This window comes from Pleuronectes platessa, chromosome 2, assembly GCF_947347685.1.
Source record: "Pleuronectes platessa chromosome 2, fPlePla1.1, whole genome shotgun sequence".
Classification (NCBI taxonomy): domain Eukaryota; kingdom Metazoa; phylum Chordata; class Actinopteri; order Pleuronectiformes; family Pleuronectidae; genus Pleuronectes; species Pleuronectes platessa.
Genome location: NC_070627.1, coordinates 25,728,370 through 25,741,126, shown reverse-complemented (window position 1 = coordinate 25,741,126; position 12,757 = coordinate 25,728,370). Strand labels below are relative to the sequence as shown.

General features: G+C 41.0%; 1 protein-coding gene across 3 annotated transcripts in view; it reads right to left on the bottom strand.

Moving 5' to 3' along the window:
- The window catches only part of LOC128456486 (integrin alpha-5), a 41,887-nt gene that overhangs the window by 3,144 nt on the left and 25,986 nt on the right, over positions 1 to 12,757 (bottom strand). For all 3 annotated transcript variants that reach the window (XM_053440681.1, XM_053440695.1, XM_053440688.1), the window contains exons 19-26: positions 10,200 to 10,267; positions 4,621 to 4,771; positions 4,248 to 4,340; positions 3,832 to 3,911; positions 3,622 to 3,702; positions 3,430 to 3,535; positions 2,866 to 3,024; positions 2,645 to 2,752 (exon numbers count right to left, since the gene is read on the bottom strand). In XM_053440681.1, the coding sequence (XP_053296656.1) occupies positions 2,645 to 2,752; positions 2,866 to 3,024; positions 3,430 to 3,535; positions 3,622 to 3,702; positions 3,832 to 3,911; positions 4,248 to 4,340; positions 4,621 to 4,771; positions 10,200 to 10,267 (846 nt within the window). The remainder of the gene's footprint in view (positions 1 to 2,644; positions 2,753 to 2,865; positions 3,025 to 3,429; positions 3,536 to 3,621; positions 3,703 to 3,831; positions 3,912 to 4,247; positions 4,341 to 4,620; positions 4,772 to 10,199; positions 10,268 to 12,757) is intronic.

The following is a 12,757-nucleotide window of genomic DNA, read 5'->3' as shown; positions in this document are numbered from 1 at the left end:
CTACCAAACAAGGTCTAATGAATACATTTTCAAAGACATAACACATGTATTATTGTTTCTAATGTTTCTATGTTCTACTTATAAACTATAAACAGTAGGATTTGTCCACGTTATCTCATGCATATTATTCTATTAGAGTGATATTTTGGACTTTGTTTTTCCAGATATTTTCATGCTGTTAAAAATCTACTTTTGCCCTCGCTGGACACGTTGTTTAGAAATGCTGTTTTGCAGAGGCTCATAAAAGTTTTAAGTTTGGATGTTCTGAATTAAAAAAGCCAAAAGAAAGGAGTGGGGTGTAAAGGACATCTAGACAATGCTCTTGTTATCTGGCTGGTATTTGTGACAACGAACAAAACATCCAATTGTAAGATTTTAAGTTCTTCTGACCGGTCAGATTCCTGAACAAACTTTGTTTACTTTTCTAATTTGCAGGCAGCTATTAAATGCTGTGGAGTTTGACATTTTTTTTTCACTGCCTGCAAAGTATCGATTTGAAACCACTATACAAATTATAAAATTTTCACTTTCACTCAACAAGTGTACAGTTCTCAACTTGGTGAGGGTCATCCATCACACCCCCACCCCGACCAATCACAAACATACACACACACACCAACACAGAAACACACACACACACACGCACAGAAACACACAGACACACACAGACACACACACAAACACACACACATTCTCAAGGCAGGCACAGCTGTTTCAAAGATACAAATGTGTATTATATGTTTTCAATGTTTCTTTAGCCCAGTAAACTTGAGAAGTAAATGCAAAATCATTCTATAATACATTGAGTTGAAGTCAGTTGGATCTAGTTAAAAATAATTTTCATCTCTTACATTATTATCCAACTTACAAACACATGTGATGAAACATCTTCATGTGGTTGGATTTTCCTATTTATCTGAATACCATAAGAAATGAGCTGTCAGTGACATCACAGTCAGTGGTGAGCCGCACCAAAGCAGCACAATAGATCACCAACATAATTGATTTCATCTCAGGAACAATTACGAAAACCAGCAGAGATGTTGACCAGAGCTCATTATATCTATTATCATTTCCTCCGCTGAAAGAAAGAATCTCATTAGGATTTAAAATGGGCAGAGCGGCCTCCTCCCTATGGCCTTACTGGACTACTTTAGTTTAAATGTGCAACATGTAGCGTGCACGCCCACTCACCAGAGCCACACACACACAGTTACCCAGGGGGATCGAACAGTCAACACAAGAAGCAGTGACTTTATTTAACAGCCTCTGTTGTGGTTTGTTTGGACTAAACAGACTTGCATCCCCATGATTCCCTCCACATGCTGAGTCAAGGAGGAAAACAAACACTTCCTGGGGTCTTTGGAAAACGCATGGGGTCGACTGTCATCTTGATGAGGAACAAATGTTCTCAGGGGTTAGGAAAGAAACATTAAATCCAAACAGAGTTTCTTATTTTCTCTCTCTACACTCCTTCACATCAGAAGAGAAAATCAATTTTTTGCAGTTGACAGAGCATATATATAATATATATATAATATATATAATTTGTTCGCTTTACCGCACCGTTGTAACGAAAAGAGAGCTGAGCCGCAAGGCAAAGCTCTCGATCTACCGGTCGATCTTCGTTCCTATCCTCACCTATGGTCATGAGGGCTGGGTGATGACCGAAAGGACGAGATCGCGGGTACAAGCGGCCGAGATGAGTTTTCTCAGAAGGGTGGCTGGCGTCTCCCTTAGGGATAGGGTGAGAAGCTCAGTCATCCGTGAGGAACTCAGATTAGAGCCGCTGCTCCTTTACTTAGAAAGGAGTCAGCTGAGGTGGTTCGGGCATCTGGTAAGGATGCCCACTGGGCGCCTCCCTTGGGAGGTTTTTCAGGCACGTCCAGTGGGGAGGAGACCTCGGGGAAGACCCAGGACTAGTAGGAGAGATTATATCTCAACACTGGCCTGGGAACGCCTCGGGATCCCCCCGTCAGAGCTGGTCAATGTGGCCCGGGAAAGGGAAGTCTGGGGCCCCCTGCTTGAGCTGCTCCCCCCGCGACCCAACCCCGGATAAGCGGATGACGATGAGTGATGAGTGATAATTTGTATATAAACAAATGACATGACTGCTCCCCAAAAGCGGTGACAATACGTCTTGATCTCCCCCTAGTGGCTGGATGCAGTACAAGTCCTTAACCCATCTCGATGTTATTGAATGGGACCGGAGCAAAAGTCGGGTCAATTTTAACGTCAAATAAATTCTACTCAAAGACATTTTCTGTCATTTTATATAATTCTGATAACACTGATGTATGTTCAAATGTTAATTTTTCTGAAAGATTTGGTATCAATTATTTGCTATAAAAACGTTGTGATTGCCACTTGAGACTGACTCTCGATTGGTTGAGTGTGAGTATCGGTGGGACACTGCACCATTAGCATACCTGACTGAACTATCACTATCTAGGTGCTAGGTTTTGATGCGGAAGACTGTTCAGAGTACTGAATCTCTTCTGCATTGATTTCTATGCTTTTGAAACTGTCTTCCAGGAGCGCAATGAAAAATCTGTCAAGTGTTTGTTTAATGTAGTCAACAGAAATGTAGTTTGTATACAGTGTGTCCCTGCATATAACTTCTACCTATTCCACATTGTCTCACCAGGTTTCCATGTTCAGCCAGAGGATCACTGTACACCTCCCTCCTATGGATGTGGTGCTCACTGTTGGGTTTCAGTGACGTGAGACTCACTGCTGCTGGAGGCTGGAGCTGCACACATGAAGACATTGACGGATTCAGTAACAGACACAATCGAATTTCCAGGGACAGGAATAGAACGAGGCCTCACCCATGCCAACGATGCTGTGCATGTGTTTCCTCACCTTGAGTTTCAGTGCATTGATGGTTGTTCTGGAGGAGCAGCTGAGTGGCCCCTCGGTCACCACCTCCACAGGGTAGAGCAGCTCATGGCCGGGAGTCCTCAGAGGACATCTCACCTCTAACGTAGAGTGGCTCACCGCACTGGGACCGTTATTCACCAGCTGAAAGAGAGGCGCAGTTTGAAGATGCTGTTTCTGCTTTAACCTGCTTAAGACACCGAATGGCACATCAATCCTCGTCCGATGGAGGTTATGTGAAGACAAATCCACTATTTTCTATCAAATACTTAGAGTATATTCTTTTACTATGATGGTGGAAGCTGATCTTGGATTATGATTACAATAAAAGAGAAATAAAGATCCTCCCTGCGCTACAAAAAACTCATAGACTACCTTACTACAAATACTCTCCCCCCTTTCTGACATCCATCCCAGTGCCTCTGACTAATCCTGTAAATCTGCACCTGCAGTTCATTTCAACCATCATTGAAAACAAAGAGACAAGAGACAGAAGGGAGAATTGTAGAAATATCAGCACGTAAGGTTTTGAAAGAGCTCACTGCTGACCTCATAGACCTGCTGAAGCTCAGGGCCGATGTCCTGCTCCTCCCTCAGAGTCTGACGAATGGTCCAGTTGGGAGGTGGAAAGATGACTTTGTCTGGCCGAGAAACACTGCGACACGCACAAACATGGAGTTTAGGAGTCGTCCTGGCAGCCATCACACTGATTATAATGATTATATAACAGTAAAGCCTCACCCCTGCAGGATGACGTCGGCCACAGCGGCCACCTCCAGCTCGTACAGCACCACGTCACTCTCAGAGTTATTTACATTTTTACTAAAACAAACCACAAAGAGACAAAAAGCGTTTCACAGATATGATAAATCGTCTGACATAACAGGATAGCAAAGTTAATTAATAAAGCATGAAAAAATGAAAATAAAATCAATTGTAGCTGTGACCTACCTACGTATTTGGAGCTCAAACTGAACTGGACTGTTAGTGTCCTTCAGTCTGGGCACAGTAAACCGAAGGCCGGCCCAGATCTAGGAAATAGACAACAGATAAAAGAAAACAATTATTCTCAGGAACAGGAATAAAAACTATGATAAACAAATTTACTAAAAAAGATTCTCACAATGAACAGATAAATAAATAGTTATCCGGGCCTCTATTATTCCATAGAAACAGGCAATATTCATTTGACATTAGAGTCAGACCAAGGTATTGTGTATGGTAACAGGTCAAAATTAAAACATTTTAAGTTTGCTTGTTTATCAATGGATACATTGGAGAGCACTTTAACCTGATTTCATATTACTGAGATGAAAAAACAACAAAAAAGGCAGAAAGGGCAACATGTGGGCTTTGTTGGCTCTTACACTGCTACCAGGCTCCATGGGGTTTCCCAGATCACAGAGGAGATATCGGGTCTGATTCTCTGCTTCATAGCTGCACGTCAGCTGAGTCAAGCTCTGGAAATGACACAGAAACATCAAATATTATCATCTCTTAACTTCTGATATTAACTTTGAGCTTTGAGTTACATGGGCTTTAATAAGAGAATAATGATAACATATTGGCAACTGAGACTTTATTAATATTTAACGGTATTAACTCTGTACATAGATGCACTGTTTGATTCAGTGTATTTCTGATTGGCAGAACTGTACTGTTCAAGACTAGAAAATGTCTATATGAAATACAGAATATTCATACGGCTTGGCGAGTACAGTGACCGCCGCCCCCTCTCACCACATTGTTGCGTGCTATCCCGCTGTAGTCGGCCTCTTGGGGGAGTACCACATACAGCTCAGCCTCGTACGCCCCTCCCTCTCCCTCGTTCCTGGCATTGAAGATCAGACTCAGGGAGTTTTCATCGCCCAGGTAAACCTCTGTTCTGTCACTGGAAGAGGAGAAACACAACATCATCACTGTATTTTCATCTAAATGTTCACTTTTTCTTTAATAAAGTATCAAATAAATGTATCAAGGTTAACATTCTTAAATCAGATGTAAAAAATATTATCATTTTATAAATGAATTAAGTCTTAAAGAAGACCACAAACAGAAATATCCTATCATGTTTCAACATATTAACGTCCTCCCTTTTACATAACATTAGTTTGAGTTTATGTTGGGTTTTTCTTGTGCCACTTGGGGGCAGTATATTTACCTGCAAACTAAGCCTCCTTTAATTCCAGATATAAATATTAAATCTCTTCAGGAACTAAATTCTCTGCCACGGTCACCAGCTTGTCACTAATGTACCCTATCTGCTGTTTGGACCTGAGTAGGAGCTACACTGAGAGGTTCTGTTACTGAAAACAAGTGACTACTGCAGCAGGAAGCAAACACTGATGAGAGTGATAAGAGTAAAAACAGCAAAGCCACAGACCATAAAAACAAAAGCAAGCAGCTGAAAGACACATGTTCTGAGGAAAGCAGTGTTCAGAAATAATTCTCCCATGGGTTCATCTCAGAAAGCAATGATCATGATCCGCCTCTAATATAAAAAACAATGGTCCCTGCAGTGTTAAAGCTACTGAAAAGATAATCAGGTGGGTGTTATGGATGGTTGGTTTCAAACACAGTGACAGGGTTGAGTCTTTATGCAACACTCATTATCCTATTATCCAAGAGTATTTGATTTGTGCACAAATGTAATCAAATTATTTCATTATAGGGTTAGAGCAGACATGGGCAAAGTACGGCACGTTGGGCTTTTTAATCCGGCCCGCCGAACTTGTATTAAAAAAAATATATATATATTTTTGAGGAATTGTACTTTCTTGCTTCTTGTTGTTCTGGGTTTGTACCCTCGGTGTTGAATGCACTTATTGTAAGTCGCTTTGGATAAAAGCGTCAGCTAAATTAAATTTGACCGGGAGTGTGGTGTAGAGGGCTCGAAAGGGCAAATGATCTCCCTTCACTTTTTCGCTTTGCCCTGGGAGCACTTCTGTAAAATGAGCGGATCAAGGAAACGAAAAGTGGACAATGAGTGCCGAGTGTTTAACACGGAGTGGACAACAAAATACTTTGTCACTGAAGTCCATTCGAAGGCTGTATGCCTGATATGCCGAGAAACTGTCGCAGTTTTCAAGGAGTACAACATCAGCCGTCACTTTGCTACGAAGCATGCTAACTAGGCTAGCAAGTAGTCAACGCAAGAACGGGCGGCTACGGCTCAGAGGTTGGCGGCTAATTTACAGACTCTGCAACATTTTTTTCACCGACAAACTGCGATTCAAGAGTCAACTACCAAGGCAAGTTTTGGTGGCATTCGAAATAGCAAAGGCTAGCAAGCCTTTCTCCGAAGGCGGGTTTTGATAAAAATTGCCTTGCAAATAAATGCTTTGCTACTTGTTAAAGGCCAAATCCTTTCTTGTGATGACTTTTCCATGTCATTTTTATTAGTTCACAAAAATACTCCATCCATCTGGTCCTGATCCGGCCCCTCTGTCAAATTTTAGAACCCATTGTGGCCCACGAGTCAATAAGTTTGCCCACCCCTAGGTTAGGGTATGGGTTAGGGTTAGAAATACAAGAGAAATACTAAAGTAACATTGGTAACATTAAAGCGGATAAATCATACTGACTTGAGTGATCCCCTGGCTTCACCTCTACGACCATGAGATGAATATTTGTGTTTTTCAATGGGAGTCTCTTGAACAATTACAATGAAAGTTCAGCATTAATTAAAGATCTTTTAACTCTCATGTAGCGCCATAAATAAATCAATCTTTAATATGTCCTAACCTTTATGACCAAATACCACCATGAAACTGATGTTGTACTTTGGGTACAGTGCTGATTAGCAAATGTTAACATAATAAACCTTTTAAACAAAAATGTTTAACGCTCATATAAAAGCTTGACTGGATGATTGTGATGCTCTGATTACATGGCTGAACCAAAACATGATTGCACAACTTTAAAATATTGCAAGTCGACCTACAAGGCCCTACATGTTGAACTGGATACAGTGATCAATCGTTTATATGGATCAAAAAGCTTGGGACAGAAACGTTCCTTAACAAATTCTGTTTATATAATTCGGTGATGAATGAGACGGCTTATAGTGTTCATTTGAGGTCTTTTCATAAACGTTTGTATGTAAAAAAGTTCTTTTCTTGGCAGTATTAGAGTATTAATTTCCTTTTTCTTCGGTGTTTGAAAGATTCTATATGAATAATATTATTAATATTATTTTCACTCTGAACCTAGTTTACATATCAAACCAACAACATGCCAAAGTGCAACTAAACAAAGCATGGCTGTAGAGTTTCTACACAGATCTAAGAAGAGGTGATATTTCAACATTACGTTTTTACTGTCAGTGTGGAAAAGCTGAATTATCTACGGCAATCAAAATGACCAAACAACAGAGATTGTTTTTGTGCCATCTCTGCTCCTGAGTCCATTTTAAGTGAGTTGGTGCAGCGTTTAACCAAAACGCCCCAGAAGCAGCGATTGTGAAATCTAATATAAAGCAGGGACGTGAAGTCTTTTCCAGACAATGCATCTCTTGTTTTCCACAGCTGTCCCCACAGGCCCTTTTCCCCTGCATATCTGTCCATGACTGACCTGGGAAATGACCCAAATCTGATCACTGTGATTTGTCTCAGGAAACCGACCCCCCCCCCATTTATTCTGCATGTTCACAGAGACGCCCCTGTATGCAAACACGCGTTCAGCGTAGTGATAAATCCTCTCGACACTCTCCAGTTGCAGCCCTCCCCCAGCAGCTACATTCTGTGGTAGTAAATTCATGTTTCTATTGAGCGTCGGGAGGAGAAAGGAGTCTGGTGGAGGGCCGGAATCAGGGTTCTTCTTTCATTCCCCATTTCCTCCTCCCCTCCCCCTTTCTTCTGAGTCTGGACACGGTGACCCCTCGCTAGGTGAGACGACCGCCAGATGATTTTAATTAGGCTCAGGAAAGTTTAGCGAATGCGGAGGAAGCAACGCTGATACGCCAACACTGAGCAGATGATGGGAACAGACACATGTCTGAGGCTGAAAACTACAGTCTCATTTGTCGAGAATATGTAGCAGTGAATCATAAAGCTCATAAAAGTGTAATGGAAGCCAGAGGATACAGCCGGAGCACCAGTGACAGACCTCATGGCTGAGAATGTTAAACGTCCAACTGTTTGCAAATTCTTGGCGAGCTAGAGAAAAACGCTGCATCTTATAGTGGGTCAGTGAGGTTAAATTCTGTTTAGGGGAAAGTGCTGAATCATTTGGTCCCGAGGCAGCTCTTTGACTTTTCATGAGAAACTCTTTTCGCCCTGAGTGTATTTCTTCAGCTAAGAGAAATCACATGCATGTAATAAAAAACAGAGCGAGCTGGCTGGGAGGACAGAGCCTGAGCGAGTGTTCTCTTTGTGAATGGACCAAAACGTTGCCAAACATTTGGCCCACGTCCATTCACAAGCAGGGAGACATGATTAATCAACGATAATAAGTGAGTGTGCCAAGACTCAGGAATCTTTCCTCTGTTCTCCACTGCATGTTATGAGCTGAGCTGTATCTCATCCTTTGAGTCTTACTTTGATTCACAGATTGTCTCCTTTGTATACTTGTCCATTTTACATACGGTTTCTGTTTTGTATATAATTCCTGAGACTCCTTCTTTCTTTTTAAGCTGAAATCCAATGATAAACAAAGCTTGTTAACTCATAGGGAAATCAACCATAAGTTAAAGGGAAAGTCAGTAAAAGTCTGTTGCAAGAAAAAGACTTGTTTACATTCAGTCCTAACAAAACAAATGTGTTTTTGTGTGTGTGTGTGTGTGTGTGTGTTTACTTTCTATTCTTGTGAGGACATTTCAGAGGACAAAGGGCTGTTTGAGGGTTAGGTCTTGGTTACAGGGTTAGCATAAGGTTTAGGTTAGGTTAGGGTGACTGAGATTCTTTTCCCTTGTTAGACCCAGGCATTCTGACAGAGATATGGCTTAGGGTTAGGGTTAGGGTTAGGGATATCTCCTCCCATAATGCACTGTGGCCTACTCATTATTCTCTTAAAAAGTCAAAAAATAAAACTTTATTTCATTATCTATATTGCTTATCCTTAAAGGATTGTGGGGTGCACCCTAGGCAGATTGCCAGTGAATAAATTAGATTAATACAAAACCTGATTAAAATGTATTCGGCAAACCCCTGTGGGTTCTCTTCAGGACAAGGCACAACAACACAAAACGAATTTGTTGCACAGACTAAGCAGGTTGTGACGTTGGTCTGGTCAGAGCAGGAAAAAACACTAGTTTGGGGCTCTGCAGTTATTTGTGATGTGTAAAATGTGTGTGTGTGTGTGTGCGGGCATGTGAATTAAGGAGAATACTATAGCTCTATAGATCATGTCAGCTCATTGTTTTTGCTTTACTACAGCTCCACAGTTCTGATTCCTCTCACTGCTCTCAGGCAGCTGTTTCCAACTCAGCTGCTGCTTCCTGCCCAGCACCGCACAGCAGACAGACAAAGCTGGCAGAAAGCTGAAGAACATATCGGAGCATTTTGCAACTGAAGAGCCGCATATTTAGCTCAGGAGTTGGTGGAGACCACAGTGATGTCACTTATATCAATGGGGTGGCTGGCAAAAGACTTAACACATTACCTATATGATCCTTATGTCAGTATAGGCTATAGCTTGTTCTGCCAACAAATTCAGTTAATACAGCCTCAATCCCAATCACATTGAAAAAGGGTTTTGTGTGTGGTTTCTATAAGTGTTGTTTACTGCTGCTCATCAGCTGTGCTTCATACTTGTTTTCCCTCCACAGTAATCAAAAACATACAAGGCATCACTTAAAGTGCATCAGACAAATGTCCCATTAGAAGTATGGTTTTTTGCAGATCAGCATTGAGCAGAGCTGCAGGTTTTAAAGTTGGGTTTGCGTTGCACCATTTCCCCTTTGAGACAATTTAATATGCTAAAAGGCAGAGAATCAGCCCTTAACTTGTATATTTACTATGAATTAAACAGTTCTTGATCAGGGAGACAAAACAGAAGCTTCCGATATTTAGGTTGTTTCTTTCTTTGTGTGTGTTTGTTTGTTTCTCTTTTTCTCTTTCTTTGTGTCTCACTCTCTTTCTTTCTTTCTATATTCTTTCTTTCTTTTAATTCATTTGTGTTCTTTGTGTCTTTAAAATCATATGTCGTGCTCATCATTACATTGTTGTTATAGACCATGGTTTCTTGTGGAATGAAACTTTTTTTCTACGTTATCGAAGCATGTTCAAGTTGTATTTTGTGAGATCTACAAAACAAATGAATATATGCAAGTCTAATGTTGTGTTTTTGAACTCAGGTATGTGAAGGTGATTTCCTCTCACCCAATTACAGCCAGTTTGAGGTCGGGCACACAGATGTTGTCCTCTCCGCAGTCCAGTTGAATATGGGCCTAAGAGAGAGAGAAGAAAAGGCATAAATGGGGAGAAGAGGAATGGATATTAGGGCTAAAAAGAGAGCGAGAGAGAGAGAGAGAGAGAGAGAAAGAGGTGCCCAGGGAACAGAGTCCGAAGGTAAGTAGAGAATAAAGCCTTGGAGGAAGAGGATGTTTACAGAAGCCAGTACACTAGATTCATGATTTAATTAAAGGATAAAGTTGGATATAGATTATACATAATCCTCCATCCATGCACAAAAACTCTAACAATATTTGTAACAACCAGACACCAAGACACTGTGTGAAAGCAGGATCCTTTACACTGGCGGGATAGAAGTGATGCATGTTTTACATGTGGGAGAGAAGAAAGAGAAGAACAGAGAAACATGGCGAAGGTTAAGGAGGATGAAAGGATGAGGACTTCAGTCTGAGCAAGTGTTTTGTTTCTGTGGAGAAGCCTCGATTAAAAGGAGTGAAAACCGTAGTTGTTATGGATGACTTGGTGAAAGATAAATGTGATTTCCATGAGATTATCTTTTCAAGTGCATCCATTAAATCTTCTGTTTTACTCTCTCTTTTCTGTCTCCACCGTTTCTCCTTTGTGTTCTCTACTGTCATTGTTGCCGCTCGGCCCCGTCTCTCCAACATATGGGAAACATTAGATCCTAAAAGAATGCTACACAGAGCGAAGAATCAGCCTGGCAATGGTTAACAATGTCTCAGAGGAGATTCCTCCTTCAAGTTCCTGGTTTTACATTCACTCTGGACTCCATCGCTCATTTCCCACTGAGCAGACATGAGCTTGCATGCTCTGTGACTGGCTCACTAAGATGAAGTGATGGCTTCCCAACTTATCTTTCCCTTTTGTTTCCAACCACTTTTGATCTCTTCTTCACTTCCATCTCTCCATATTCCCACACATTTGATCCACGTGAGCCATGTTTCCTTCCACTAGGCCGAGCTGTTGCCCTTTTGGCCACCTCCAAGACGTGAAGCAATGAAAATACAAACATGGTTATTATACCTGGTAGACAAATGACTACTCCACTGCATTTACAGACTATGTTCACTGACTGTGGGACACCACCAGAGTAAGAAACGAATGTTAAGTGTTCACAATTAACGTCTGGGAATAGTTTTTTTATCAACTTCCGCGAAACAACAAAATTCGGCAAAACAACAAAACACCTCTCTGTGTATTACAATACGTTCTCTAAAAATGATCGGATCGTTTAATCACTTCAGCTAGAATGGCAATTGGTGCACGGAACACATGCTTCCACTATCTTCACTACCCGTTCTATTTTACAATGAAAAAAAAATCTGTGCCAAAATGTAATGTGCTCTTTTTTTGCCAATGTCCTTTTCCATCACCAAATTCCGTGGAAATCTGCTCCTTAACATCCAAACAAACAGGGCAGAGGTATTCAACCAATTTAACAGAATGATATCAGAAAATATCTATCACAAGAACTCAAATCGAATTTGTTTCATTGGAACAATGATTTGTTTCATTCATTCCATTGACTATGGTGTCACCTACAATAATGGACATTCTAAATTGTGAGCATTATGGAGCAAAGCATTAGACTACATATAAACTAAATCTTATCATGATTAAGAAGTTTTCACATACTGAATCATTTGTCATTTTTTAATAACCCTAACCCTAACCCATCCTTCCAAGTTTTGTGGTAATCCAGCGGCTAGTATTTGTGTAATGATTCCAAATAAGAGACAAAACAAATGCCGATGAAAACATAACCTCCTTGAGGTAATAATAATAACAACAACTCCATATTCATCAATAAAAAATGCTACTATTTTTGCTCCTACTAATATCCAAAATAAAATAACATGTTCCTTTCACATAAAGATTCTTATGAAAACAAGGATTCCATAAAAACAGCCAGTTACAAGCACGTGACATACACACCCACCTCACATACTCACTTAACCTTATATCACTCACATAAACATGTGCACGTTTTTTTCGGCTCTGGCTCTTGCTTTGGTGAGGAGACCACTGACAAAATACATAAACAAACCACAACCAGATGTCTGAGAGCTGAGCCCCGCCCCATACGGAGCTGTCAGTCCTCCCTCTGTGTTTTTGCAGAGCCATGACTCGCCAGTGCTTCATAAAACTTCCAGCTCTTTATAATGGAAACGAGAACAAAATGAAAACCCACATCCAGTGCTGTAATCAGCTCCTGCTCTATCAGGCCTGACCCTCCACCTCTAACCATATGGGCTTCAGCATCACAGAGGGCTCTCACATTTGATGTCAGGTTTAAAATGGCGCCCTGTGACCTCCGTCTTTGCCTTTCAAATAACTTTCCTGCGTGCAGAATGTAAACAGTGCAGTGGTGGGCAGAGTGAAGTTAAACAAATATATCCCAGAACTCCACCGTGTGTATAAGAACAACTTGTACATGATTTTACATTGTTTGGTGAAGTTAAGTGAAAATCGTCCCCGTGGCTTCTCTGCTCTCTCTACTCTGG